The sequence below is a fragment of the Xenopus laevis genome, chromosome 3L (assembly GCF_017654675.1).
Source record: "Xenopus laevis strain J_2021 chromosome 3L, Xenopus_laevis_v10.1, whole genome shotgun sequence".
Taxonomy (NCBI): Eukaryota; Metazoa; Chordata; class Amphibia; order Anura; family Pipidae; genus Xenopus; species Xenopus laevis.
Window position 1 is genome coordinate 86,972,627 of NC_054375.1, and position 27,414 is coordinate 87,000,040.

General features: G+C 36.7%; 1 protein-coding gene across 3 annotated transcripts in view; it reads left to right on the forward strand.

Moving 5' to 3' along the window:
• The window catches only part of grm3.L (glutamate receptor, metabotropic 3 L homeolog), a 115,254-nt gene extending 89,527 nt beyond the window's left edge, over positions 1-25,727 (forward strand). For 2 of the 3 annotated variants that reach the window (XM_018252705.2, XM_041586556.1), the window contains exons 4-6: positions 21,828-22,894; positions 23,795-23,969; positions 25,643-25,727. In XM_018252705.2, the coding sequence (XP_018108194.1) occupies positions 21,828-22,894; positions 23,795-23,969; positions 25,643-25,719 (1,319 nt within the window). In that variant the 3' untranslated portion in view covers positions 25,720-25,727. The remainder of the gene's footprint in view (positions 1-21,827; positions 22,895-23,794; positions 23,970-25,642) is intronic. The other variant, XM_041586557.1, reaches the window with a different exon arrangement.
• The last annotated feature ends 1,687 nt before the right edge of the window (positions 25,728-27,414 follow it).

The following is a 27,414-nucleotide window of genomic DNA, read 5'->3' on the forward strand; positions in this document are numbered from 1 at the left end:
TAAGAAAAACAAAAGCCTATCAAAAAGCAGTTCCATAGTGCAGCACTGGCTCTTTCTGAAAGCACATGACCAGGCAAAATTACCTGAGGTGGCTGCCCACACATCAATATTACAACTAAAAAATACACTTAGGGGCAGATTTATCAAAGGTCGTGGAGAATTTTCGAATTTAAAAAATTCTAATTTCCAGTTTTTTTTGTGTACCTCGACTAGGGAATAGTTCAAATTCAATTTAAATTTGAAAAAACGTAGAAAATTAGAATATCGAAATTTAACATGTACTGTCTCTTTAAAAATTCGACTTCCACCATTCACCATCTAAAACCTGAGAATTCCTTTTTAGCCTATGGGGGACCTCATAGAACCTATCTGGAGTCAATTGGTGGACTTTGAAAAATCTAATTTTTGGGGGGGGGAAACTTTGATTCAAATTCGATCTAATGCGCTATTACTTTGATTCGTATGATTCGAATTCGGCCAAATACGGACCTATTCGATCGAAAACTGACCTATTTGGCCAAAAAAAAAAACTTCGACTTAATTTCTGTTGGTCTTCTTGAAATCGAATTTCAAAGTTTTTCAAATTCCAAATTCGACCCTTGATAAATATGCCCCTTATTGTTTCAGGAATTAAATATGGTAGAGTGAATTATTTGCAGTGTAAACAGTAGAAATAAAAACGGCACCATAAAAATCATGACAGTACCCCTTTAAAAATAAAGTTCAGTCAAAAAAAAGTCAGAAAAAACAGGATAGATGATACTCACACATAAGATGAATTGAGGAAAATAACACCTCCACTTTCTTAAATCTGCCCAGATCAGTCATTGTAAATTCTATAACATCTGTGGATGCTGGTGGATTAAGGGGAAAGTTTCATTGTCATAAAAAGCCTGGTCTTATATTAAATGCTCCTTCAATCTGGTTAGCTAAAGTGCACCAGAGACTACACCCTAATATACATACGTACATAATCATTTCTCCATGAGAAAGAGACATGAAACTATTAAAAGTCAGAACATAACTGTACTGAAATGTTTCTATATTTACAGATTTGTATAAAAAGCCATAATAATATGTATTTATGATACCAACACTAATTCAAATCAAGTAAGAATCTTCTTTCAATCTACAGTTTTTATGTTACAGTGTAAATCATTCAGTAAACAACATTAAATATACAGCATTGCTATCTTCACTAATTTAAAAAAGCCCTCTGGGTAGATGCTGACTGTTCAGTTCTATCAGATTATTGCTATATGATTGCGACTGGCCTGACAATACTCTGGCTCATTAGTAACGGTACAAAACTGTGCATTTGATACAACCTTTACATGGATTCGGAAGTAATGTATCGTTGCCAGGTTAAACTGTTTTTAAAAAAGAAGACAATCATTTTGTAATCGTCATCTACTTGTCTATAACACTATAATACCCTACTGAGAAAATATAATAGCAACATAATACCATAATGAGTTGGAACTTTTCTTTGCATTGTATTCACACTGAACTTTGAGCTTACAATTAAAAGGTCCCACTATCTTTATTTTGTGTATAGTGCAATACATTTACAATTTAAGACTTTTCTCAACAAAACCACAGTGCAACCTATTTATGCCCTGGGTCCATGTGAATGAGAAGAAGCTTGCACCATAAAGAAATAGTATGGGTAAACCAAAGAAACTCAAGTACAGCTTCAAGATGGTCACTTCACATTTGCTGCAAAATTAAATGAGTACAGAACTTCTCCTCGCCAAGGTGCAGCAGCGATAGATTTTTTCTACCTAAACTTCAGTTTTTAGAAAGTATAAACAAGTAGATAAAAAACTCCTCAGGTAACGAAGGGGGAACTGCCCCCGAAACGTTGTGTCGACTTAATAAACACGTAAGGGGCTAGTCCCCTACTTGAATTGCACCCTGTGTGCCGGTACCTGTTTTCTTCGTTCCTGCTGTGTTGCGGAAGTGCCGACTTCCTAGGGTCAGAGCACCGGGTCAAGTACTCCATAGGGCTCAGGTGTGCACGTGAGTGTGTTTATCAGACCCAGAAAAAAAATTTAAGGACCCAAAGTGTATAGAACAACACCATAAAAGTCACTCCTAAACATGCCACACATTCATCAAATAATAGAGTACTTTGCAAAGACAAAAGAGGTAATGATAGGTATTGGTAGGAAGAGAACCCACTCTGAAATATCCACGTTGGCTTTAGTATTAAGATATGCTTGTAGACTGGTTAGATTAGGAAAAAGCTTACCAGAATGCTTTCAAGTAGATTGGGAGTAATATAAAGATTCATGTTTCCCTTAAGAAGCAAGGAACTTTTTCTTTGATTATGAGAAATGTGAATGTTATATTACTCCCAATCTACAGGGAGCTTTCTCCTAATCTAACCAGTCTGTCAGTAAATCTGAATACTAAAGTCAATGTGGAGATTTCAAAATGAATTATTTTCCTACCATTACCTCTTTGGTCATCACAAAAAATATTTGATGAATGTGTGGCATGCTTAGGAGTAAATGAATGTTCTATACCGGGGGCCCCTAACCATTTTAACTTGTGGGCCACATTTTAATATAAAAGAAGTTGGGGCGCAACACAAGCATGAAAAAAGTTCCTACGGGGTGCTGCAGTACACATGGATTGTATGCCTCTAAACTTGCTTCCAAGTCAGAAATCCAAAAATGAGTACCTGCTTTGAAGCCACTGTGAGCAACATCAGAGGGTTTGGTGAGCAGCACTTTGCTAGAGAATGGTCCGGGATCACTATTCTATACACTTTGGGTCCTTTAAAATAAATTGTTTCTGGATTTGATACAAGGGTGTGTGTATAAGGGTGTATTTCTGGATCTGACGCAAGTATACACTTTATTCTTGTTGTTTCCCAACATACTTAATTCTGGAGCTTTCCAGCAACACACTTTTTTGAATTTACAACTTGATGTAATCCTCCAGAAGGAGAGAAAAAATTGTGAACGTGTATATAATATATTACTTCTATTTACCCTTTACAACGTTTTACAATTGGCTGAACATGTTTTCATGTAGAATTATATAAACATTTGGTAAGAAGCCAAAGTTGAAAACAGGTACCAAAAGCTGTAAAACCACAAGTGTCCCAAATATAGTAACACAACAGAATTATTTGCCTTGTTTCAATAAGTACAGAGCATTAGAAACTTAATATACTATTCATAATACACAAAATTTACAATTCCAAGTCATTATACTCCTTTATTTTATATTACATATGGTTTTCAAGGTAGAAATATGTTTTGATGGAAGCATCAAAATTTGCACAATGTAATGATTTCTCTGTTATTACTGCATCTAAATGAATATTGTAAATTCCTGCAAAGCTCGGTCTAGCCAAGATCCCTATTTTTTATATCTTGTTCTCATAAATTATAAATTAAACAGCATGTTTTAAAGGAAGACCAAAGTGTTTTGGATTTTGTAATGTATATGAGAGGAATTTTAATTCTGAGAAAGTCCGTGCTGAGCCTTTCTGGCTTATCTTCAAAAACAGGGACATACATAACCTTTTCAGTACTTCACGCACTAACAGCTGAACTTCATACAGTAGCAGTGTGGTTCATGCAAATAAGATTGGACTCAGCTTTGACTTTGCTTAAACCTTTGACATCATTCTCATGTGTATATATACTGAATGTGAAGAGTGCTCATTTGACTCAGTGAAAAAATAATTTTGGAAGCATGTTTTAAAGAAGAACACTAGAGTATGGAATAGTAGTAATTATTCCGAGTATTATGATTTTTATAGTTTTGAAGGCTCATGAATGTGAGCGTGTTTGTGGTTTTCTTTTTCAGTAGGATCAAAACGTTTTACTTACTTACTTGGTGGTGGGTAAGTATGGGTTTTAAGGGAGAAGAGCAGTTGATAACTTTTCATAAATGAAAGAATTCCAATCTCCCAAAAAAAATCCTTATCTGCTGCTCCTAAACCAAAGGTGACTGTACTCATCACTGACTGCAGAGTTGATACTGAAGTTGACTGTAGTCAACCTGTAGCACCAGAAAGCCAGGAGACCAGCAGTTTGTACCATGGGTAGAATATACTTTTTTGTTTACCTTATGAGAGAGTGGCACACCAACACTTTACACTAACACTGAGCACCTATCCAAGAAAAGAACAGGAAACAAATCTAGTTCAGAGTAGTCAGTCAATAATCAAGCATATCCAAGAAGAAAGTCTTGTATATGCTTGATTCTGGAACAAAATAACAGACTAAAATCAGGACTGGAAAATGTGTGTCAACCCAGAAGGAGGTGTGACTGAATAAACACCAAGGGGCAGATTTATTCAGGATTGAATTGGTTCTCCACAAAAAAATTTGATTTTCCAGGTTATTTTTTGGTCAAAAATCTATTTTTCAGGGTTAAAAAACAACTTGAATTTTCGAGATTTATTATACCCCGACCCTGGACCCCATCCAAAAATACACCATCTAAAACCTGTCAAGGTTATGTATGAGTCAATGGCAGAAGTCTCTTTAACCATTTGAAGATATTAATAACCTTCATGATGTTTTTTTCGGTGGGTTTCACTCTAAAGCTCAATCAATTCAAATTCGCTGATTCGAGTTTCAAACTCAAATTTGTTGATTCAAATTTTTTCCATTCAAGTTTTTCTTAAATTAGAAACCATTTGAGTTGTGAGTTCATCCAAGTTCATTGGAGGTTTAAAAAAGATCACATAGCTCTAATATTCAGCAAGTGTTGTAGTTGTAATATGGTGTGTAGGCAGCCATCTCAGGTCATTTTGCCTGGCCATGTGATTTCAGAAAGAGCCAGCACTTTAGGATGAAACTGCTTTCTGGCAGGCTGTTGTTTCTCCTACACAATGTAACTGAATGTGTCTCAGCGGGACCTGGAATTTACTATTGAGTGCATTTCTGTCTACCAGGCAGCTGTTATCCTGTGTTAGGGAGCTGATATCTGGTTACCTTCCAATTGTCCTGTTGTAAGGGAGGGGTGATATCACTCCAACTTGCAATACAGAAGTAAAGAGTGACTGGTTTACCAGAGCAGTTTATCACATGACTGGGGACAGCCGGGAAACTGACAATATGTCTAGCGCCATGTCAGATTTCAAAATTAAATATAAAAAAAACCTGTTTGCTACTTTGAGAAATGACTATTAATTAATGAGTTTTGAAAAAAAAATGTTTCCCATGAAAGTATACCTTTAAATTTTCTCGAATTCATTGAGATTTATTAAACCCTGAAGATGGAAAAAGTCAGACCTCTCAGACCTGCAAGGTTGTATATAAGTCAATATGAGAGATCGGTATCCTATTTGGAAGTTTCTGTGGTCTGCACTGGAATTAGCCCGATAATAAGAATTTTTGGACTTTTTGGGCAAAAATCAAAAAAATTTGGGCTTTTCAGGAAAAAGCTGAAAAAAATCGAGTGATTCCAGAAAAAATTGTACGATTCAGATTTTTGCTAGATTTTTTTTAGCATTTGTCCCCGATCCAAAAAAATTGTGCTTTTTATTAATACATAAGGTCCGATCGTGGATTCTAGTTTGGTCTGACTTTTTTTTATTGAAATAGAAAAAATCGGATTTTGATTAATAAGTAGTGATGGGCAAACTGCCGGCAAATAAATTCAAGAAACGGCGCGAAAATTCGCTGGTGAAAGTTCGCTGGCGTCAAATAAAAATTGTCGCCGGCATCAAAAACAAGATGCAAATTTTTCGCCGTTTCGCGAATTTTGCTGGAAATTTGCGAATTTTCCGGCGAAATGGCGCAAATACGCCCATCACTATTAATAAGGCCCCAAATGTATGCAGCCAGATTCTAAACAAAGTAGCTCCAGCTAACTGGCCCTTAAAAAAGACACTGAAGTTCAATTTTAGGCAAGGCCAAGTGTAATTAGAAAGGGGTTGATGGTTCTGCAGTTAATATCAGTAAAAATGTAATTCCAATAGACATAAATCTCCCCCAAAAATTTGTTCCTAACATGAAAAAAAATATTGTATTTATTTTTACATAAATAAGTCAAATCTCAACCTCTATAGTGTGTTATTTTTGGGGCATTATTAATTAGCTATTATTTTCTTTTTTTTTAAAAAAAAACACCAGGAACCATTTTTGAAAGATTACAAAATCTTATACCTCTTGTTGCTAAGTTACCATATGGCAGATTCATACTGACAGAGGATCTTTATACAAGCAAAGCCTAAGACAGCTCTAATTCAGCTTCATGCATTGATGTGGGGATCATTGACTTCATTGAAGTCATTGCTGTTGACAGCTCCCCGCAGACCCTCCTCAGTTGTAGCTTTGGAAGTGGAGGAAGTGAACCTGGACAGACCCCTTTTGACAAGGCAGAGGAAATGCAACTCAAAATTAATTGACATCTCCAGCTATTTCTGTAGTGGAAGTCTTTACTTGTTGCTTTCAATAACAGTGTTAAAAGTCTGGGAAGCATGAACCCCGAAATTTCTTTTAAACAATCACATGTAAAAATGATATTTGCTATTTACATTACTAAAGTCAATTTTCTTCTGTGCTGATTTTAGTGGTCCTGAATATTTGAATCTAAACAGAGTCTGCGTTTTTAAAATGCATTTATTCAGATTTTAGCATATAACTGCATTATCAGTAAACAAACATGTTTTGTTTTTTAGTTGTCAGGCACTTTTGAAGAGGTCCATCCAAATTTTCTTTTAAAAAAAACAGTGACAATTGCTTTAAACTGCCACTGTACAAATTGTAAAATGAATAAATACATTAGTTGTTGCTATAGAAAGCTGGACAATTTAGTGTCTTTATTTTTAAGCCACACTCTATAATAGAAATAAGTACAATATTGGTTCATAAGGGGTCATTTATTATTCCTCAGGGCACAAGTGGTAGAGCACTTAGTACTCAATAAGGGTAATTTACATTGCAGGGTAGTGTGCAAAGTTCAAATAAAGGCTGCAATCACCCGCAAGCCTTTGTGCTCTGTTTCAGCCAAATGAGATTTGTATGTAAACTACATGCAATGCAATCCAGCACTTGGTCTGAAGTTAAAGGGGAACTATCGCGAAAAATGAAAATTTAATATAAAGTTCCACATACTGATCTAAATCAATTAAAAATTCTGCATCGTTAAATAAGCAAGTTCATCTTCACTATTCCTCTCTCAGCATATGTTTCTCTTCATTCTGTCTTCATGCAGGAGTTGGGTGTCAGGTAATCATTGACAGTTAGATCCAATATATCTTATGGGGCTCATTATGCTTTAATTAAATGAGATTAAAAATCACCAGAAATCATGTCTCTCTACATGCAGAATTTGTGCAAAAGGCAATTATTTTGTTAGATTTTGTTTGTACTGGAATGAGTTATTTCAATGAGCTCTAATTCATCTGCTAGGAAAAGAGCCCCCCCCCATAAGATATATTGGATCTAACTGTCAATGATTATCTGACACCCAACTGCTGCACAAAGACAGAATGCAGAGAAACAGATGCTGAGAGAGGTATAGTGAACATAAACTTGATTATTAACAATGCAGAATATTTAATTGATTGCATTTACAAAGTTTTTTATTTCTATATGCTGAAGCTTACATTAAATTTTCATTTTCGTGATGGTTTCCCTTTAAATGTACTTAAATTACACACATGTAATAACTTCAGAGCATCCTATATCCATTATCCCCAACTAGGAACAATTTAATGTGTTCCATGGGCATATAACATTGCACATCTTTTCTGCAAAGGGAATTTTGGTATTGCTCCTTTCATACCGTGACAACCACAGCAGGTAGCATCACTGACAACATAACTACTGAATGCAGGCGATATGATCACAGTTACAAAACTCAGGGTGTTCCAAAGGCATAAATAATGTTATCCTTCTTATGAGAGGGAAAATGCAGTAAATTGGTGCCAAAAGACTGTCAACTTTAGGTCCTCTCTGCATACATTTCCAGTTCCTATTTCCTGATGATCAGAAGTGTCAGTTTAGAGCAACAAAAAGAAGTTTCACTTCAGAATCTATACTACTAGTCATACATGGAGGTTAAAGGATAACTATACCCCCAAATGAATACTTATATTAAATAATCTTACGAAACTCAATATATATTTAAGTAAATATTGTTCTTTTTCATATTTTACCAAAAGCCACCATTTCGTGATGGTCTGTGTCAGTGGTCCCCAACCAGTGGCTCATGAGTAACATGTTGCTCACCAATCCCTTGGATGTTACTCCCAGTGGCCTCAAAGCAGGTTTTTACTTTTGAATTCCAGGTTTGGGGGCAAGTTTTGGTTGCATAAAAACAATCTGTACTGCCAAACAGAGCCTCCTGTAGGCTGCCAGTCCACATAAGGGCTACCAATAGCAAATCACAGTGCATAATTTGCATCCTCAGAAACTTTTTCCATACTTGTGTTGCCCTCCACCTTTTTTTTTTACATTTGAATGTGGCTCACAGGTAAAAAAAGATTGGGGATCCCTGGTCTGTGTGATCCCTCAGATCACCTGACCACTAATATTGCAACTCTAACTGTAACATGAAGAAGTGTGAAAACAAACTACAGCACTTTGTCTGTTAATTGGCTCATGTGAACTAACATGTATGGTTTGTTTGGTTTATGTATGTGCACCATGAATCGTAGCATCCCAGGAGATGGCTCTTGTTTCTTAAAATGACAATTTTCTGTTCATGATTACCCAATGGCACATAATACTAAAAAGTATATTACTATGAAAATGGTTTATTTTTGTGAAGCAGACACCTACATTGTTTGGTGGTCTAGTTTTCCTTTAAAAATTAATTTCAATACAAACTGAGTTTCTATTGAGAAACTCTGAAGTGGTTTTATATCTTATTCACCTTATACATGGTAAATCTCCTCTATATATGTGTTCTATGCTAACCATGCTAACTATCTTATAAACTGACCCTTTTTTAGCTCTCGCATGGTTTATAGATAAGGTATGGAGTTTGTACATGTGACAACGAGAGAGTAAGTTGTGATCACAAAGCTAAAGGGATGGCTGTTTATTGGTGAATACATTTCAGGGGTTGTTTATGTGTATAGGTTATGTGTGAACACTTATATACACATTTGTGTACAAAGCAACCAATAACTGATCTTTGTCTCCCATGGGAGATCACCTTTTGTGTGGGCAACAAAGCATTTTCCTGCAATTAAGCCAGATCATCTAAATTCAAAGGTATTTGGACATTCTGCTGCCCGCAGGATATGTGGTCTAGTGACAAACCACTACCTCTGCTATTGACCAAAAGGTTGCAAATGCCCCAAAACAATAATATATTGGTTATCTTTCCATAAACTCAAACTCCTTTTTGCAGTCTTCCATTTTTTTGTAAAGTGTTCATTAATTTCTAACATTAAGCAAACACATTTAACACGCTGAATGTTCCAAACCTGGGCTCTGAAATGTCCAAATCTCACTGAATGGGCTATGATACATTTCCTTTTAACACAGTAATTCCCAAGATATATAACTATATCATAAAACCTGCTTGGTAAGGCAGATGTCTTTAAAGTTACGAGTTATGTAAAAATATCTTTACACATTTCGATATATACACACCATATTGCTCCATTTTGCAATAAAATCAGTTCACCTTTAAAAATGTTTCCAGTAGCAATTCATATCTTGTCACTAAAAACCTGACTGTGCCAGAAAAGACTTTTCAGCAAGATGAGACAGTACATGTCATACATATAAAATACTAAAGCTTTTTGAAGAACTGTGTAACCATATCTATAATAAGCCAATTACTTTGACATTCATTTACCTCTAGAGATGGACTAGTGTTTTTGGCAGAGACCTTACAACTATTCACATCCATGAGATAAAATCATCAACACATGTCACACAGCGACATTAAGCTTTTTACATTCTGTGGCCTTCAGATGAACAGTAGGAGAAGCAGCAAAGTGCAACAAAAAGCCTCTAGGGAACTGTAATTGGTGATGGAGCACATCCTTGCCCTCTAATCCTCAGTTCTTTTTCTACAGTACAATTTTTGTACTATGAAAATAGTATACTGTACTTGTGAAATTGTCAAGGTGTAAGGTGCACACCCATTACTGGTATGTATGTATGTATAACTTTATTTGTAAAGCACTGTTAAGGAGATGCAGCGCTGTACAATGCATAAAAGTACAATATATATATAAAAGTATACACAGGGAAGACAAATCACATTATAAATATATACAGAATCATATCAGGACAAGGAGCTTAAGTGCTATATGGTAAGAGACATAATGGGAAGGAGGTCCCTGCCCCATAGAGCTTACAGTCTAAGTGGATGGGAGGTTAACATACAGTGCACAAGTTAAGGCTTAGTCAGTAGGCACAGAACTAGGCTAACATTCTAGTGCTCGAAAATGTAGTCTCTTAGTTTTTTCTTGAAGCTGAGAACACCCACCTTATTACTGGCACATAAGAAGTTCACACTTTTGGTATAATAGAGGTATAACGTGTATTGCCCAAAATGATGGGGTGAGAAGGCTATTTCAAAGTGGTCAGGTAACAGCATAATTATAACCATTAATAGTTTTCTTGAATGTGACAGAAACATGAGCAATGTCGCAGCTGGTAATAATTCTGTGTGTTTTCCTGCAATACTTGTCTTAACTGCCTCACAGTCAATACAAGGATCCAAAGCAAATCTCCCTTTAGAAGGCAATTTAAATTAATGTACTGTACTCTCAGCATGAGGCCAATGAACATGACTTGGGCTAAAGTATAAAAACAAACTTTTATTTTGTGTCACACCTAACATGCTGTTTGATAGTACCTGTTGAGGTGATAAAAATGCTGCCTGTTATAATTGCACAATTTGCAAATCTTCCAAAGTTGGGATATGATAAAAAATGTACTGCATGTAATGCGTTAAAGGAAAACTATACCCCCCACACAATGTAGGTCTCTATTAAAAGATACTGAGTAAAACAGCTCATGTGTAAAACCCTGCTTCATGTAAATGAACCATTATCATAATAATATACTTTTTTAGTAGTATGTGCCATTGGGTAATCATAAATAGAAAATTGCCATTTTAAAAAATAAGGGCCGCCCCCTGAGATCGTAAGATTCACTGTGCACACATACAAACCACATGTAAGGTCACATGAGCCAATTAACAGACAGAGTTCTGCCTTTTGCTTCAACACTTCTTCCTGTTACAGTTAGTGTTGTAATATTTCTGGTCAGGTGATCTCTGAGGCAGCACAGATAGAGTCACGAAATGGTGGTTCAAGGCAAGAGATGTAAAAGGGCAATATTTATGTAAATATATATTCCAGTTTGGTAAGATTCTTTAATATGTCATTCAATTTGATATAAACTATTTGTTGCTTAAGTGTTCATTTTGGGGGTATAGTTTTCCTTTAAGGCAGCTGTTGTATAAACAACATGTACTATATACTATACTGTATATATATATATATATATATATATATATATATATATATATATATATATATATATATATATATATATATATATATATATGTATATATATATAAAATCAAAACACCACAATATCGAACTTGGCTCTTTTTTGTGCATATATATTTTTGCAGATATATTAAAAATGAAACCTCTAGAATACAGTAGTCATTAAAGATGACACAGTTTCAGTTTCAAAATTAGTGAGTTTGCTTCTGGGTTATTTCTTCAGATGTGTATAAATGATATCTTTCACATGCTCAAATAATGCCGGAAGAAAATCAGCAAACACTGTGGTGTTTTTTAGTTCAGAGGTTTTTTTTCGTTATGAAGCACAGATTGACTGCAAAGAGAGAAATAATAAAGAACTAACTCTTAGGGGCAGATTTATCAAAGGTCGAGTTGTGCTTTCATGTAAAATTTGAGTTTTTCGAGGGTAGTTTTCAGTAAAAAGTCGAAATTTCTAGTTTATTTGAGGTATAAAAACTGGACCTTTGATAAATAAGTGTAAGACACTGCACTCTGTTTCAGGGCACCCTTTCTTGGACTCAGTGTCTCAACCATGTGACCTTCTGCAAATCACTTAATTTCCCTGTGCCTCAGGCCCCATCCATAACACATAAACCTATATGAAAGAATGTGCATGTTCTAGCTAACGAAAAATCTAAAGATTTATAGGCGCGAGAAAGGATCAAACTGCCCTAAAGGCAATATAAAGATGCATTTATCTTCATTAGCATTTAGTCTGGATTTCCATCCAGTATAGAGAAGGTTGTTTTTGTTGGTCAACGTCTTCACTATTAATTAGATCACCCATCCCAACTTAAATTGATGTGACCTAACCAAGATAATAAAAATGCTGACACCATGTCTCCCGTGGATAAAAATAGACCACTGCTGCTGCCCAAGGTAAGTGAATCCTAATAGGTCATGTGTGAGCACTGCTATTGAAGTATTTTATAAAGTTTTTGTCAGTAGTAATTAGTTTGTGATTACTGCCCGTGACTTCTCATACATGTTTTTAATACACTTTTAAACATTTTAACATTACAAATGAACAGGTGCCAAAATATGATTATTAGGGATGCAGCGAATCCAGGATTTAGTTTTCAGCAGGATTCGGCTGAATCTTTCTGCTCGGCCAAACCGAATCAGAATCCTAATTTGCATATGCAAATTAGGGACAGGGAGGGAAATCAAGTGACTTTTTGTCACAAAACAAGGAAGTATAAAAAGTTTTCCCCTTCCCACCTCTAATTTGCATATGCAAATTAGGATTCAGATTCAATTCCGTATTCGGCCGAATCTTTGCATAGGATTCGGGGGTTCAGCTGAATCCAAAATAGTGGATTCAGTGGATCCCTAATGGTTATTAATATTTAGAAAGGATTGGTGTATGCTGGTGGGTATATGCCAAGCACCAGTGGTGACCTTTATCCCTATATAGTCACTAGTTCTCAACATTGATAGAAGTATGTATGGTATGTATGTATGTATAACTTTATTTGTAAAGCGCTGTTAATGAGCCGCAGCGCTGTACAGTGCATAAAAGTACAATATATATCTATATAAAAGTATACATAGGGGAAGACAAATCACAAAATAAATATATACAGAATTATAAGACATGTGGTAAGAGACATAGTGGAAAGGAGGTCCCTGCCCGTAGGGCTTACAGTCTAAGTGGATGGGAGGCTAACATACAGGTACAAATTGGAGATAAAAAAAATGCACAAGGTAAGGCATAGTAAGTAGGGACAGGACTAGGCTAATGTTCTAGTGGTCCAAAAGGTAAACTCTTAGTTTTTTCTTGAAGAGATTAAGAGAGGATTCCTTACAGAGGAATTCAGGGATGGAATTCCAGAGGTAAGGAGCAGCAAGATAGAAGGGTTTGAGACGAGAGATGGCAGTGGATGTGGATGGTGTGAAGAGAAGGTGTCTCAGAAGTGCAGAGAAGACGACCAGGAATGTATAGTGAGACAAGAGAATAAATGTAATGAGGAGCAGAGGAGTGAAGGGCTTTGAATGTTAGTAGAAGGGTTTTATATGCTATCCTTTGCTTAACAGGCAGCCACGCTAAGGATTTTAGTTGGGGTTGAGCAGGTTCCCTTTTAGGAGAGAGCAGAAGGATCCTGGTAGCAGAGTTTAAGATTGATTGGAGGGGAGAGAGATGGGAGTCAGGAAGACCAGTTAGGAGGAGATTGCAATAGTCTAAATGGGATAAGATAAGGGCATGGATTAGTGTTTTGGCTGTTGTTTGCGAAAGAAATGGGGGTATCTTGGATATATTGCGGAGGAAGAAACAACAGGTTTTGGCAGTATTATTAATATGATTAGAGAAGGAGAGGGACTGGTCAAAGATGACCCCTACACAGCGTGCTGAGTTAACAGGGTTAATAGTCATGCCATCAACAGTAATGGTGAAAGGAAGAGAAGGGCTTAGTTTGGGTGGAAAGACCATGAGCTCAGTCTTGGCCAAGTTGGGCTTGAGGTGGCGTTGGTTCATCAAGGAAGAGATAGCTACTAGGCAGTCTGCTATCTTGGGTTTGAACGTCAGAGGTTAGTGAGGGAGTGTCTAAATATATCTGAATGTCATCGGCATAGAGGTGATATTTAAGGCCAAATGAAGATATAAGGTCTCCTAAAGAGAGAGTGTACAAGGAAAACAACAGAGGACTAAGTACAGAACCCTGAGGCACCCCCACATTAAGATGAACAGGAGGAGAGAAAGGTAGGAAGAGAACCAGGATGCGGCTTGATCACGGATACCAATTGAATGGAGAACTTGCATTAGAACAGAATGGTTAACAGTATCAAAAGCAGAAGATAAGTCCAGGAGAATGAGAATAGAGTAATGCCCTTTGGCCATAGCAGTCTGGAGATCATTTGCAACTCTACATAGGGCAGTCTCAGTGAAGTGTGCAGGTCAAAAACCAGACTGCATAGGGTCAAGCAGATTATTGGTGCATAGCAAATTAGTAATATGGGAGAATACGAGACGTTCCAACAGTTTAGAGGCTAGCGGTAAGAGAGAGAGAGACAGGACGGTAGTTAGACAAACAGGATGGGTTTAGTGTAGCCTTTTTCAGAATGGGCTTGACACAGGCCTGTTTGAATAAGGAGGGGAAGGTAGCAGAAGTTAGTGAGGAATTGAATATATGGGTAAGTACTGGAGTGAGGACAGGAGCACACTGTTTTAATAGAGGTGATGGGAAAGGATCAAGTGAGCAAGCTGTTGATGGAGAGGATAGGAGAAGTTTAGAGACTTCCAGCTCAGATATACGATCAAAAGAGTTGAAAATAGAAATAGAAGCTTTAGGTGGAATGAGAATATTTGTATCTGAGGGGTGGGGAAATTGTTTGTGGATAGAGTCAACTTTGCTTTCAAAGAAGTCAGCAAAGTCATGGGGGGTATGTTCAGGTGTTAGCAAATCATTTGTAGAGGGATGAAGTAGCAAGTTGAATATTGAAAACAGGCCTGGGATAGGGCAGTACCAAGGCGTGCCATAAGAAATTTATAGTGGAGGAAGTCAGCTTTTGTATGGGATTTCCTCCACATGTGATCTGCCACTCGCATACAGGAGCGCAGAAATCGCATCTGGTCGTTCATCCAGGGATGGAGATTGCAGGCTCGACTGGGTTGTGGCTGCAGAGGGGCGTATTGATAGCAGCAGACAGAACCGAGTTGTAGGTATTTACCAGTAATTCAGGATCAGAGGAAGTAGTGATGGAGGAGAAGCTAGAACTGAGAGAGTCAGATAGAGCAGTTATATCAACAGCACGGGTGTTGCGAACCAGAATTTTTGTTTGAGGGTTAGCAGAGGGGGGAGTGTGTGAGGACTGGGAGGGGTTATCAATGTGACAATTGAAGTCACCTAGAATAATTGCCGGGCTGTCAGAGCATAGGAAAAAAGAGAGCCATGATTCAAAGTCAGAGAGAAACGTGGCAGGAGATTTAGCAGAAGGAGGTCTGTAAACAACAGCTACCCGTGCAGCAAGAGGGTAGAACATTTGAACTGCATGCACCTCAAAAGAAGGAAACAAGAAGGAAGAAGGTGTAGAGATTAGTTTATAGAGGCAGCGAGGGGAGAGCAGAATACCTACTCCTCCCCCACAACCAGTAGTGTGGGGGTCTGAGAGAAGGCGAGACCGCCATGAGAGAGAGCTGCCTCCAGGGCCGGGCCAGGACCTCTGGGCACCCCAGACAACCCGGCCAGCCTTGGCGCCCCATCCACCGCGCTTGTAGGAAGAGTGCATGCATGCGCGCTGACCGGCCGCGTGAACCGATTCCGGTACACTCCCTCCCCTCATGCGCGCGTGCTTGCGGAAGCGTGGAACTCACTCAGTCGGACTAGGGGTAGGCATCAGTGACAGGTACGTGCCTGGCGCCCCCCAAGCTTTGCGCCCTAGGCACGTGCCTACTCTGCCTACCCCTAGTTCCGACCCTGGCTGCCTCGATAGCATTGTCATTCTGAGAGATCCAGGTCTCAGTTAAGGCAAAAATCTGAAGAGATTTAGAGAAAAATACATCATGAATTAAAGTGGATTTGTTAGTAACAGAGCGGGTATTAAGAAGTGCACAGGAGAAGGCTTGATGAGCAGATGGGAGAGTTGGAATTTGAATAAGGTTGGAAAGGTTAACACTATTTGTAGGTTTGAACAGAGAGGTCCATAACATGGGCGATGGCAGATTGGTATATGGCAGGGACCCGGGTTAGGAGAGATATCACCTGCAGCTAGTAACAGTAGAAGAGAGAGTGAGAGCATTTGGGAGATAGAATTGAAATTCCTATGCTTATGTGAAGTAGTAGTTGCAGGAGTTAGATTCTTTAGAAAGCTATGTAAGTGTACTGCAGGGAATTAGAGGCACATTTATCAAAGGTCGAAATTCGAATTCATGTGAATTATAATTCGAATATACTCGAAACTCAATTGGGTGGTTATTTAATAAAAAAAAAATCGAATATCTAGGACTCGAACAAATATTACCGGCCCAAAAACTCGAATCGAATTCTACTCTGAATCGACTAAACATTTTTTTTTCTGAAAAATACTCAAATGTCAGGAAGGCTATTAACATGTTCAAATTGGTCCCTCTCCCATTGACTTATACATGAACTCGGCACGTTTTAGGTTGCAAATTGTTGAATTTGAGTTTTTAAAGGGCCATGGTGTGATACATCTCAAAATTTACATTTTGAATTAAAATTCTAATTGTTTGGATTATTCAATTTGACCCTTAATAAATCTGCCCCTTAGTGTCCCAATTATTGCTCCTGTTGTTGCTAATATCATTATGAAGTAGAAGGGAGCATTATACATTTTACTAAACAAATTCTTCTTTAAAATACATCCTTTCTCTGATAAGTCAGACTTGACTTTGATAATTGAGTTTTGCTGGTTATGAGTTATCGGCAAAGAGTGCTGTGTTTTGTGATCTTCACTACACCATCAAATTCTGCACAGTCACAACATTTTTTTTTTTCTTAACATTTTCAATTTAATTCTTTTGACTTGACAGTCTTTGGACAGGAATCATCTCAGTTCAGTTATATGAGTGGACAGGTCAGGCCACAAAAAGTGTCAAATCAAGTTACATTTTTTTTCTGAAAATAGGATATTTGTTCCTGAACATATTGCTGACACCAGATGAGCACAGATGTGTGATGCCCTTACAGGATCTTTATTTTTCATTCTGATTTGCTACACAAATGGCAAGAACAGGGCAGAAAGTCATGGATAAACAGATATAAACACAAACTGGTTGGTCATGAATGATGTATGTGAGTTCATTCACTAGACTTGGTTATTGTCAGGACATAACAGAATTAAAAAACAGCAGTTACAAGAATAGCATGTCTAAGCATAATAGAGGATTTTCTGTACAACCGAAGAGAGGGATCACATTGTATATTTTATTATCTTAGGTACTTAGAGAACTGCTGAGATTATGAGAATTCTAATATAAGGGGTTACATTTTTTGCAGTCAGGAATGTTGCTGAATCAACCAGGTCAAATTTACTAAAAGTGTAGCTTGAATAGAAAGTTTTACACAAGATAATAACCTATAGTAAAAGTGTGAATCTAAGGGGTGGAAACTGCAAATAAAATGAACATGAATGAACCTGGAAACTCGTCCATCATTCATTCTATGAAATATTGGCACTTTTTGTCACCCATGATTTCACAAAGGTGACAAAATGCCCCATGTGTCATGTCCCATATCATTTTATATAACCAACTCCTCCTCCAGCTGTCTTTGGTGCCTAAAGTCAATAACATGTGACATTACATCTTCGGCATTTTTTTTTTGCAGCAACAAAACAAAAAATTCCTTGCCGTAGTGGGTGTTGAGAATCAATGAAGGTTAAAACAATCACGTAAATGCATGATAATATATTTTAAGGAAATTCACAGATACAGTATTCCTACAATTTTTGATACATTTATATGCTGTTTCATTAGAATTTTAAAAGAATTTTTATTACAGACATAGCTTAGAGGAAAAATCATCAAGGCACACTTGCAGCCCACCATGTAGCAGGATTCATGAGACGAGTTTGTAGATTAAAATCCAAATTTCTTTAGGTACTTCACTAAAATCATTACACGTATGACTAACTCATAGTGATAGAGAGATGTAAAGCAGAATGTTGGATTCTAACTCTTATGTTAGACATCCAGTCACTCCAGCCTTTATACATTACATTTTTGACTAACTATATTAGAAACATTTTTTATTTTGCACAGGCTATTTATGCAGCTTTTGTTTTTACACAGAAATGTTCCTTTAATAAAGGCCTGAATAACCCTAGACAGATGGCTGATGATGGTTTTCTTCTTAATGGTCTCCTTATGACACTCAGAGAGACACAAAGATACAAGCCTCACATGCAATTAACATTTTTGAATTGCTTTAAAATATGATTCCATCAAGAAAACGACTAAATTTTGGGTACTCTACTAACTAGACATTGAAGAGAAAAAGAAGCCAGGTTACTATTATTAACCAATACTGAAAAATGCACTAACCACTTTACAGTTCTTTATTTTCTTTTATGCCTAACAGTTGCTGTATTTAGCACCATAATTTTACACATTCATATTTGTTCGAGTTAATATGAAAATGTAGGCGGCAATTACATTCTAGCAAAAAAGATGTAGTTAAAGGGGTGATTCACCTTTAAGTTAACTTTTAGTATATTATAGAATATTATTCTAAGCAACTTTTCAATTGTTTTTTTTATAGTTTTATAATTATTCGCCTTTTTCTTCTGACTCTTTGCAGCTTTCAAATGGGCTTTGCTGAGCCCTTATAAAAAAAACAAATGCTCTGTAAGGCTACAAATTTATTGTTATTGCTAATTTTTATTACTCACCTTCCTATTCAGGCCTTCTCCTATTCATATTGCAGTCTCTTATTCAAATCAGTGCATGGTTGCTGGGGTAATTTGAACCCTAGCACCCACATTGCTGAAACTGCAAACTGGGGAGCTGCTTAATAAAAAGCTAAATAACTCAAAAAACACAAAAAATGAAAACCAATTGCACATTGTCTCAGAATATCACTCTCTACATAATACTAAAAGTTATTTCAAAGGTGAACAACCCCTTTAAAATGTGGCAATGGACAAACACAGGGTACTAAATTCATGTTAATCTTGGATCAACCCAGTGAGATAAAAAGCTCATGTTTAGTGTGAGGCAAAAAAAAATCTGACATTTTGGCATATAGTGATTCACATAATTTGCCACTTATGAAACAATGCAGAGATGCATGGCGTAAATTCCAGATGTGAAAGCTACATGCCCATTAAGTGCATATGTTAATGTGATTCCAAAGTTTATACCAAATAACCCCTTATGGCTTTTAATTCAAATTGTTTATTTCAGTTGCTTCTCAGCTTTATTAATATAGATTTCCTTTGTGCACCTGCCATTTCTGACGTGGAGGAAATTGGTTCAATCCATTCATTACTTTCTGTGCTACACTTTTCTATATTTACAATATATGCACCATTTTATGTTTTCTTGAGAGTCTTCTGTAGTGGCGCACCTGCCTTAGTATCATCATATGATTGGAGATGATCTGACAGACTGAATAGAATGCAATTTTCAGTTACACATCTAATAACTGTACGCAGTCTTTGTAGCATTTGTCTTAAGAGAGCTGTCTTAGCAATAGTAAGGGCTATGCTACTGATCACTTGAATGTGACAGCTCTTAGTCATACTTGTCTTAAATATTGCACTAAATGGATTAGAGCTGATTGCTGAGAAAAGAAAGAAAAAGATCAATATCACAATTATCACCTGCATGTAAACTTTAACCATCTTATGCCTCGGTAATATGTATGTAATACATATATGTAATACACTGTATTGAATATATAATGCTGTACATTTTATAGTACAGGCATGGGATTTCTTATATAAAAGCCTTAAGCTGCAATGCTCAGAAATACATCAATTACATTTTCCTTAGAGTGAAGTTTAAACAAATAATGCTTCATTTTTGTCTAAGTTGCTTTTACCTCTCTAATTACAGGACAGAACCGTATACATTATGTGAACTAAGCTAGCATAAGGCTGTATTGATATAAAAACAAATAGATTTGTTAACAATCCTGTTTTATAAGCCTTAAGGCATGGTATTCCACATTACAGAAACACCCCATGTAAAAAAAAAAGCCAAAATCTCAAGCCTTTTTGACATGAGGACAGAGGTCCCTTCACTATGGAGCTAATTAATATAGTAATCGCTGATTTAATACGAATTTATCTGTGGCCAGCGTGACGTCATTTTGCCACTTTGCAAATTTACTTGTGTAGTGTTCTGTATTCGCTGTAGCATACACTTCTATTCAAATTTAAATTTGGCACCGTATGCAAATTAGCCTTCGCTAGCGCAACTTCGCCTCCTGAGAGCAACTTTGGATTTTAGTGAATTAGTGGCGGCCTGGCGAAAATTCGCCAGGCGAAGTGCAGCGAAGGCTGCGCTAGCGCACTCCGCAGGTTAGTGTATTTGCCCCATGTGTCAAATATATTTTATACAATTTTTCTGAATGGCTGATCTACTCGTAGCTGAACTGGCCTTTATCCATAAATATATGTCTCTTGTTTGGCTGACTTTTTTACATACAGTATTTACAAGTAAACCTATATAACAGAGCTATTGTAAATACAGTACTTATAATTGATATAATTTTTCATATCCAGTATGGCAGTGCTGTTTTTTTAGTAGACCATTTCTAATGATAATTATTGCAGAGGCTACATTCATACATGACCATTTAGTGAAAACCAAAACCATTAAGTTTCAGTGTTTATCATGTGAAACCATCATGTCACCCTATCAGTCAACGTAGTATACCGTACCTCTCTGATTATCCAATTGGTTCTATGGATTGAAGCCCTGGTAAATTACAAAGTCTCTTCTCACAGCAGTCACAGTAGAAGTCAAAGACATTTTTGTAATGAGATTTTGCAAGATATAGATTTCCAATGACAGATTTACTATGTTAATCATCCACGGACAAATTTGAAGATAAATTCTAGGGGTGTCTCATTCCAAATAGGTATACCATTTCTTAGCAGCAATACATGGTTGCATTTAGATGCAATAAAGCAGTTTGTGATTAAGACTGCGATTAAGTAAAAATGCACACAAGACATTTACTAACAGTGGGGAAATTTGCACCTAAGCAGTAACACATGGCAACCAATGAAATGTCTCCAATAATTTTTCCCTTGCATCTAGATCAACAAAGCTACTAACTAACTTGTTACCATTGGTTACTGCACAGGTGCCAGTTTTGCCCATTGTCAGTAAATGAGCCCATATATTTTTACAGTATATAACAAACAAGTGAAACAATATATGTATATAATACAGTACCCTCTAAGATGATTATGATACAGGTATAGGACCTGTTATCCAGAATGCTGGGGACCTGGTGTTTTCTGGGCAAGGGATCTTTCTCTAATTTGGATCTTCATACTTTCTTTCCCTCCAAAAAGCATAAATTATACCTTCTTCAATCCTTCTTTGTGTCCAAAAGGTATTAATTATATTTTAGTTTGGATCAAGTACAAGGTACTGTTTTATTATTACAGAGGAAAGGGAAATCGGGTTTTAAAATTTTTAATTATATGAATAAAATGGAGTCTATGGGAGACAGCCTTCCCATAATTCAGAGCTTTCTGGATAACGGGTTTGCGTATAATGTATCCCATACCTGTATTTAAAATATTTGACTAAGAATGTGTTGCTTACTAGTCTCCAAGCAGATTGTCGTTCACATTTACACACACCCATGCATATGTTAAACAGTATCACTTTATAATAATTGTTCTCATTTGTTTTGGCAGCTCCTTTTATACCCCCCAGTAATACAGACACCATTGTGAAATTTGATGCATATGGAGATGGAATCGGCTTATATAATGTGTTCAATTTTCAGTATCACAATGGTAAATATTCCTACACAAAAATTGGCCAGTGGGCAGAAACCTTGTCGCTGGATGTTGACATAATACAGTGGTCCAAAAGTTCAGTTCCAACATCACAGTGCAGTGACCCCTGTGCTCCAAATGAAATGAAGAATATGCAACCAGGAGATGTATGTTGCTGGATTTGTATCCCATGTGAAAAATATGAATACCTTGCTGATGAGTTCACATGCATTGACTGTGGGGAAGGACGATGGCCTACAGCAGACCTAACCAGTTGTTTTGATCTACCAGAAGATTACATTAAGTGGGAGGATGCCTGGGCAATAGGACCAGTGACCATTGCATGCCTTGGATTTGTAAGTACTTGCCTGGTTGGAGCAGTCTTTATCAAGCACAATAGCACACCTTTGGTGAAGGCATCAGGAAGGGAACTCTGCTATATTCTCTTGATTGGCGTTTTTATGTGTTATTGTATGACATTTTTTTTCATAGCAAAACCTTCTCCTGTCATATGTTCTCTTCGCCGTTTGGGACTGGGAACATCTTTTGTTGTTTGTTATTCTGCACTACTGACCAAGACAAATCGCATTGCCAGGATATTCAGTGGTGTAAACAATGGTGCCCAAAGACCAAAATTCATCAGTCCAAAATCTCAAGTTGTCATATGTCTCAGTCTTATCTCAGTTCAGATTGTTGTTGTATCTGTATGGCTCATGTTGGAATTCCCTGGCACAAGACGCTATACGCTTCCTGAAAAAAGAGAAACTGTTATATTAAAATGCAATGTCAAAGATTCCAGTATGCTAATTTCATTGACATATGATGTGGTCCTGGTGATATTATGTACTGTATATGCCTTTAAAACAAGAAAATGTCCAGAAAATTTTAATGAAGCCAAGTTCATTGGATTTACAATGTATACAACTTGCATTATTTGGCTTGCTTTCCTGCCTATATTCTATGTTACGTCAAGTGACTACAGAGTAAGTATAACGCTCCCATTGAATTATTTGTTCTTGCCGTAAAATGACTAATATGCCTAATACTGTGTTCTGCTGTTTATGGATGAGCAACATTTATCTTTAAGAAGATAATCTCTAAATAACATTGTTAATTTTGTCTAACACAAATTTATCTAACACATAACCATAAAAAAAAACAAGATAAATCGAGTAACATATGTTTTAGATATGTGTGATATTCAATGACCACAGGAAATGCCAGTCACCATTTTCTTCTACAGTATGCACATGCAGCAATATCAGATTGCAGAAAAAGGGCTAATTCACAAAATAATGGGGCAAGCTTAAAAGTTGTCATTTGAATGGGCAAAGTTTAAAAGTCATACCCCAGCTATAGTAAACAATGTTAGCAAAATGCTTTTATGATTGCACCCAATGGTGCCATTTTTAGCATAGCTTTCTAAGGGTGTAAAAAGAGTTTCTTACTCTGTATGTAGCACTGCTAAACATCTACCATGTTGCATACAAAATGAGGCAGAACTATTAGGAACTATTAGGGCTGCCACCTTTTCTGTAAAAAATATCAGCCTTCATATATTTTTATGGGTTTCCCTATAGATAACATTGGCATCAAGCAACATTTTTACCCAACAGGTTGGTAAAATACTGGCCAGGTGGCAATCCTAATCCTGACCGAGAGGCAGAAAACTCAAGGAGTACCAGATAATGCAAAGTGCAGGGGATCCCAGTACGTGCTTATGTGAGCTGTGTTCTGCACCTTGTATCAGATGTTCTGTATTGGAACACTTGCAGTTATGCAATAACAATGCTCAATTAGCCAGAATAGAAAATAATCAAGTTTATGTTGTAATAATTTTTATAATAATATAATAATTTTTTATATTTTTTTTTGTATTTCAGGTCCAAACTACAACAATGTGCATCTCAGTAAGCCTGAGTGGTTTTGTAGTTCTTGGGTGCTTGTTTGCACCAAAAGTTCATATCATCTTGTTTCAACCCCAGAAAAATGTTGTAACCCACCGATTACATCTTAATAGGTTCAGTGTTAGTGGTACTGCAACCACATACTCACAGTGTAAGTATCTTTATATTCAGCTTACACATACATGCCATAATAATTATACAGCTCAAACACACTGTAATAGAAGTCTATGGCAGAAAAATAATAACACTGGAACAATATTTACTTTATGCATAACAGTATTTTATTATTATTAACATGTATTTATATAGCTCCGACATATTGCGTAGCACTATAAAGTAAATGTGATTATACAAATCACATGAATTCTATACATAGAACATATGGGGTTACATACATCACAATCGGTATCGGTACAAAAGGTGAGGAAGGCCCTATGCAAAAGAGCATACACTCTAAAGGGAAGGGAATAATACACAAGGTGTGGGAGTGGGCAAAATCGAATTAGGTGGGTGAGAAATGTGGTACTGTATGTGGTGTTGCATTTGGTAGTTAAGCAGAGTGAGGGTAGGCTTCTCTAAATAAGTGCGTTTTAAGAGATTTCTTGAAAGCAGAAAGGTTGGGAGAAAGTCAGACAGACCGTGGGAGAGAATTCCATAGGAGGTGTGCAGTCCTTGCAAAGTCTTGAATGCGAGCATGTGAGGAGGTAATGAGAGAAGAGTTGAGTAGCAGGTCAGTAGAGGAGCGTAGTAAGCAGTTGGGTGAGTATTTAGAGATGAGTTCAGAGATGTAGGGTGGGGCAGAGTTATGAAGTGCTTTGAATATCAGGGTCATTAATTTGAATTTGATTCTGAAAGGTAGCGGAAGCCAGTGCAGGGATTGACAGAATGGCATGGCAGAGGAGGAGCGGTTGCTGAGGTGTATGAGCCTCGCAGCAGTGTTCATTATGGACCGGAGAGGTGACAGTCTCTGCTGGGGAAGGCCAATTAAAAGAGAGTTACAGTAGTCTAGACGTGATATGACGAGAGAGTGGATAAGAATTTTGGGAAGGTCCCCATAGGCTAACATTGACTTCGTTAGGTTTTAGGTGGCAAAGTAGGGGGTCGAAGTTTTTTTTTAAAGATACAGTACTTCGACTATCAATCGTTCGATTCGAAGTCGTAGTCGAAGGTCGAAGTAGCCCATTCGATGGTCGAAGTAGCCAAAAAATCATTCAAATTCAAAGTTTTTTTTTTCCTTCACTCAAGCTAAGTAAATGGGCCCCTAAGAGTACCGTTGTTTATTACCACTATAGCAGTATTGAATGGACATTATCCGCAGTCAGATGAACCTGATTAATTTCTGCCAAAGTCTGTAACAAGGACCACTAAAAAAGTAAACTTCTGGTTTGAAATATTTTTAGTGCAAGGTATTGATTTAGTGCTCATGGCTGCCCTCTGTGAAGTTTACAGTCATTGGAAACATCCTTTTTACTATTTTAAGAGATACTGTCCCTGAAAAAATGTCAGGGAAGTTGTTAGAAGAAATGAACTCTACAAGACTTTTCCCTCACTGTGAGACTTAGAAGGGTCCAGTTTTGAGTTAGAGAGGAAGTGTCACGATGTCCTAAAGAATATGAACGTAGTTGGGCAGCAGTCACCATCGAAATTCGAACACTAACATAACAGATAACTGCATAACTTCGTCATGTACTTTAATACTTTGTATCATACTACAACAGAATAATTATATAGACACATTTAAATTGTTGTGCCTTTTTCCTTATTAATAATTACTAAATAAAGGTAATTGGCTTTGGATTAATGTAATGGTATTTTCTTTTTCAGCCTCTGCAAGTGCACATTATACACCAACTATTTGCAACGGAGGAGAAGTTCTTGACTCCACCACATCGTCCTTATAAATGTGATCAGAATCTATGTCTTGAAGATTTTTAGACTGTTAGCTTTGATGCACTTGTTGTGCAGTTCTGTAACTTTTTTTAGAAAAACAAAAATATTTTTGAGGACTGTATAGCTTAATGTTCTAGAGCTTTTTAGACTGGTACAATGACCACAGCTGTTGACACATTTAGATGATATGTACATAGGGTGTATTCTCTACACCAGAAACTTGTTTGCTCCAGGTGTTGTAAAACTACAGGGCAACACAAATGTTGGAAATTGTAGTTCTAGAACAGATGGAGTGTACGAGGTTACCTGTTCCTGCTCAACACCGTCTGCAGTGATAAAATAACCATCATCTGCCATTTCAGTATTAAAAGGTCTTTTACTTTCATATGATGTTTTTTGTAAATTAGGTTATTGTTGTAACCAGTTTTAGGATGCATTACAGTTATTTGCAGTTACCCAAATGTATAGGTAACTGGATGTTTTTGCACAACAGAAGTATTAATGTAAAGATAACCATTCATTTAAAAAAGGGAAAAAAAAACTTTTTGAGGGTTTTAAGCATGTTTTTCTCAATAATGATAAAATACTTTATTGCACAGAATGGAGATGTAATGGTGAAATAGCAAAGTAACATGAATGTATGACTATGGCTGTACCATTGCAAGCTTTAGGAGCCAAACTGTTAACTTAATGTTTAAAGAACTGGATATCCTGCAGAAATGGATACACCCAACAGTACAGAATAAGAGTCCAAATAGAACCTATTGCTCCCTTGATTGCTAGTCCACATTATTCCCAAACACTGTGCTGCTGCTTTAACATTTATATTTAGTTTACAGATACTGGTTTGGTGCATGAACAAAAAAACATAAACAGCTCATAAAGAATTATGTTCTGGCATAGTTGTGTTGAATTTTACTGTAGAAGCTCTATGATCAAATCTGATCGTAGAGATCATTGTCACTTGGTTGGCACATTGTACAAATAAATATACCATGCCATTGAATCATTGTTATGGTACTTCCCTTTCCAAACAATGACATAAAGCATCACTTTAAGGGACAGATTTATCAAAGGTCGAGTTTAATTTTTGAATGAAAAAAATTTACATTTTGAGCTATTTTTTGTGAAGTTCGACTAGGGAATAGTCCAAATTCGATTAGAATTTGAAAAAAAATCGAAAATTTGAAAATCAAAATTTATCATTCGCCATCTAAAACCTGCCGAATTGCTGTTTTTGCCTATGGGGGACCTCCTAGAAACTATTTGGAGTCAATTGGTGGACTTTGAAAAATCAAATCGATTTCGTTCGAATGCGCTATTCCTTCGATTCGTTCAATTTGAATTTGGCCGAATACGGACCTATTCGATCGAAAATGGACCTATTCGACCAAAAAAAAAAAAGCTTCAACTTAATTTCGGTTGGTCTTTTTGAATTCAAATTTCAAAGTTTTTTCCATTCGAAATTCGACCCTTGATAAATATGCCGCTAAGTATCCAAGCTAGTAATATACCAACCAAGAAGCAAACATACTAAGCACACATAGCAAGTCTTGCACACTCACTTGTAACACAGATTGGAAGGTGGTACTGCTTTTCATACAAACCCAGAAAACAAAAAAAATTAGTTCTGCAGAGTTGTTTACGGACACGTCAGCTCTTTTAGAAGGATATTCCTCAAGCTATTGCTTTCTTCCAATAGTGGT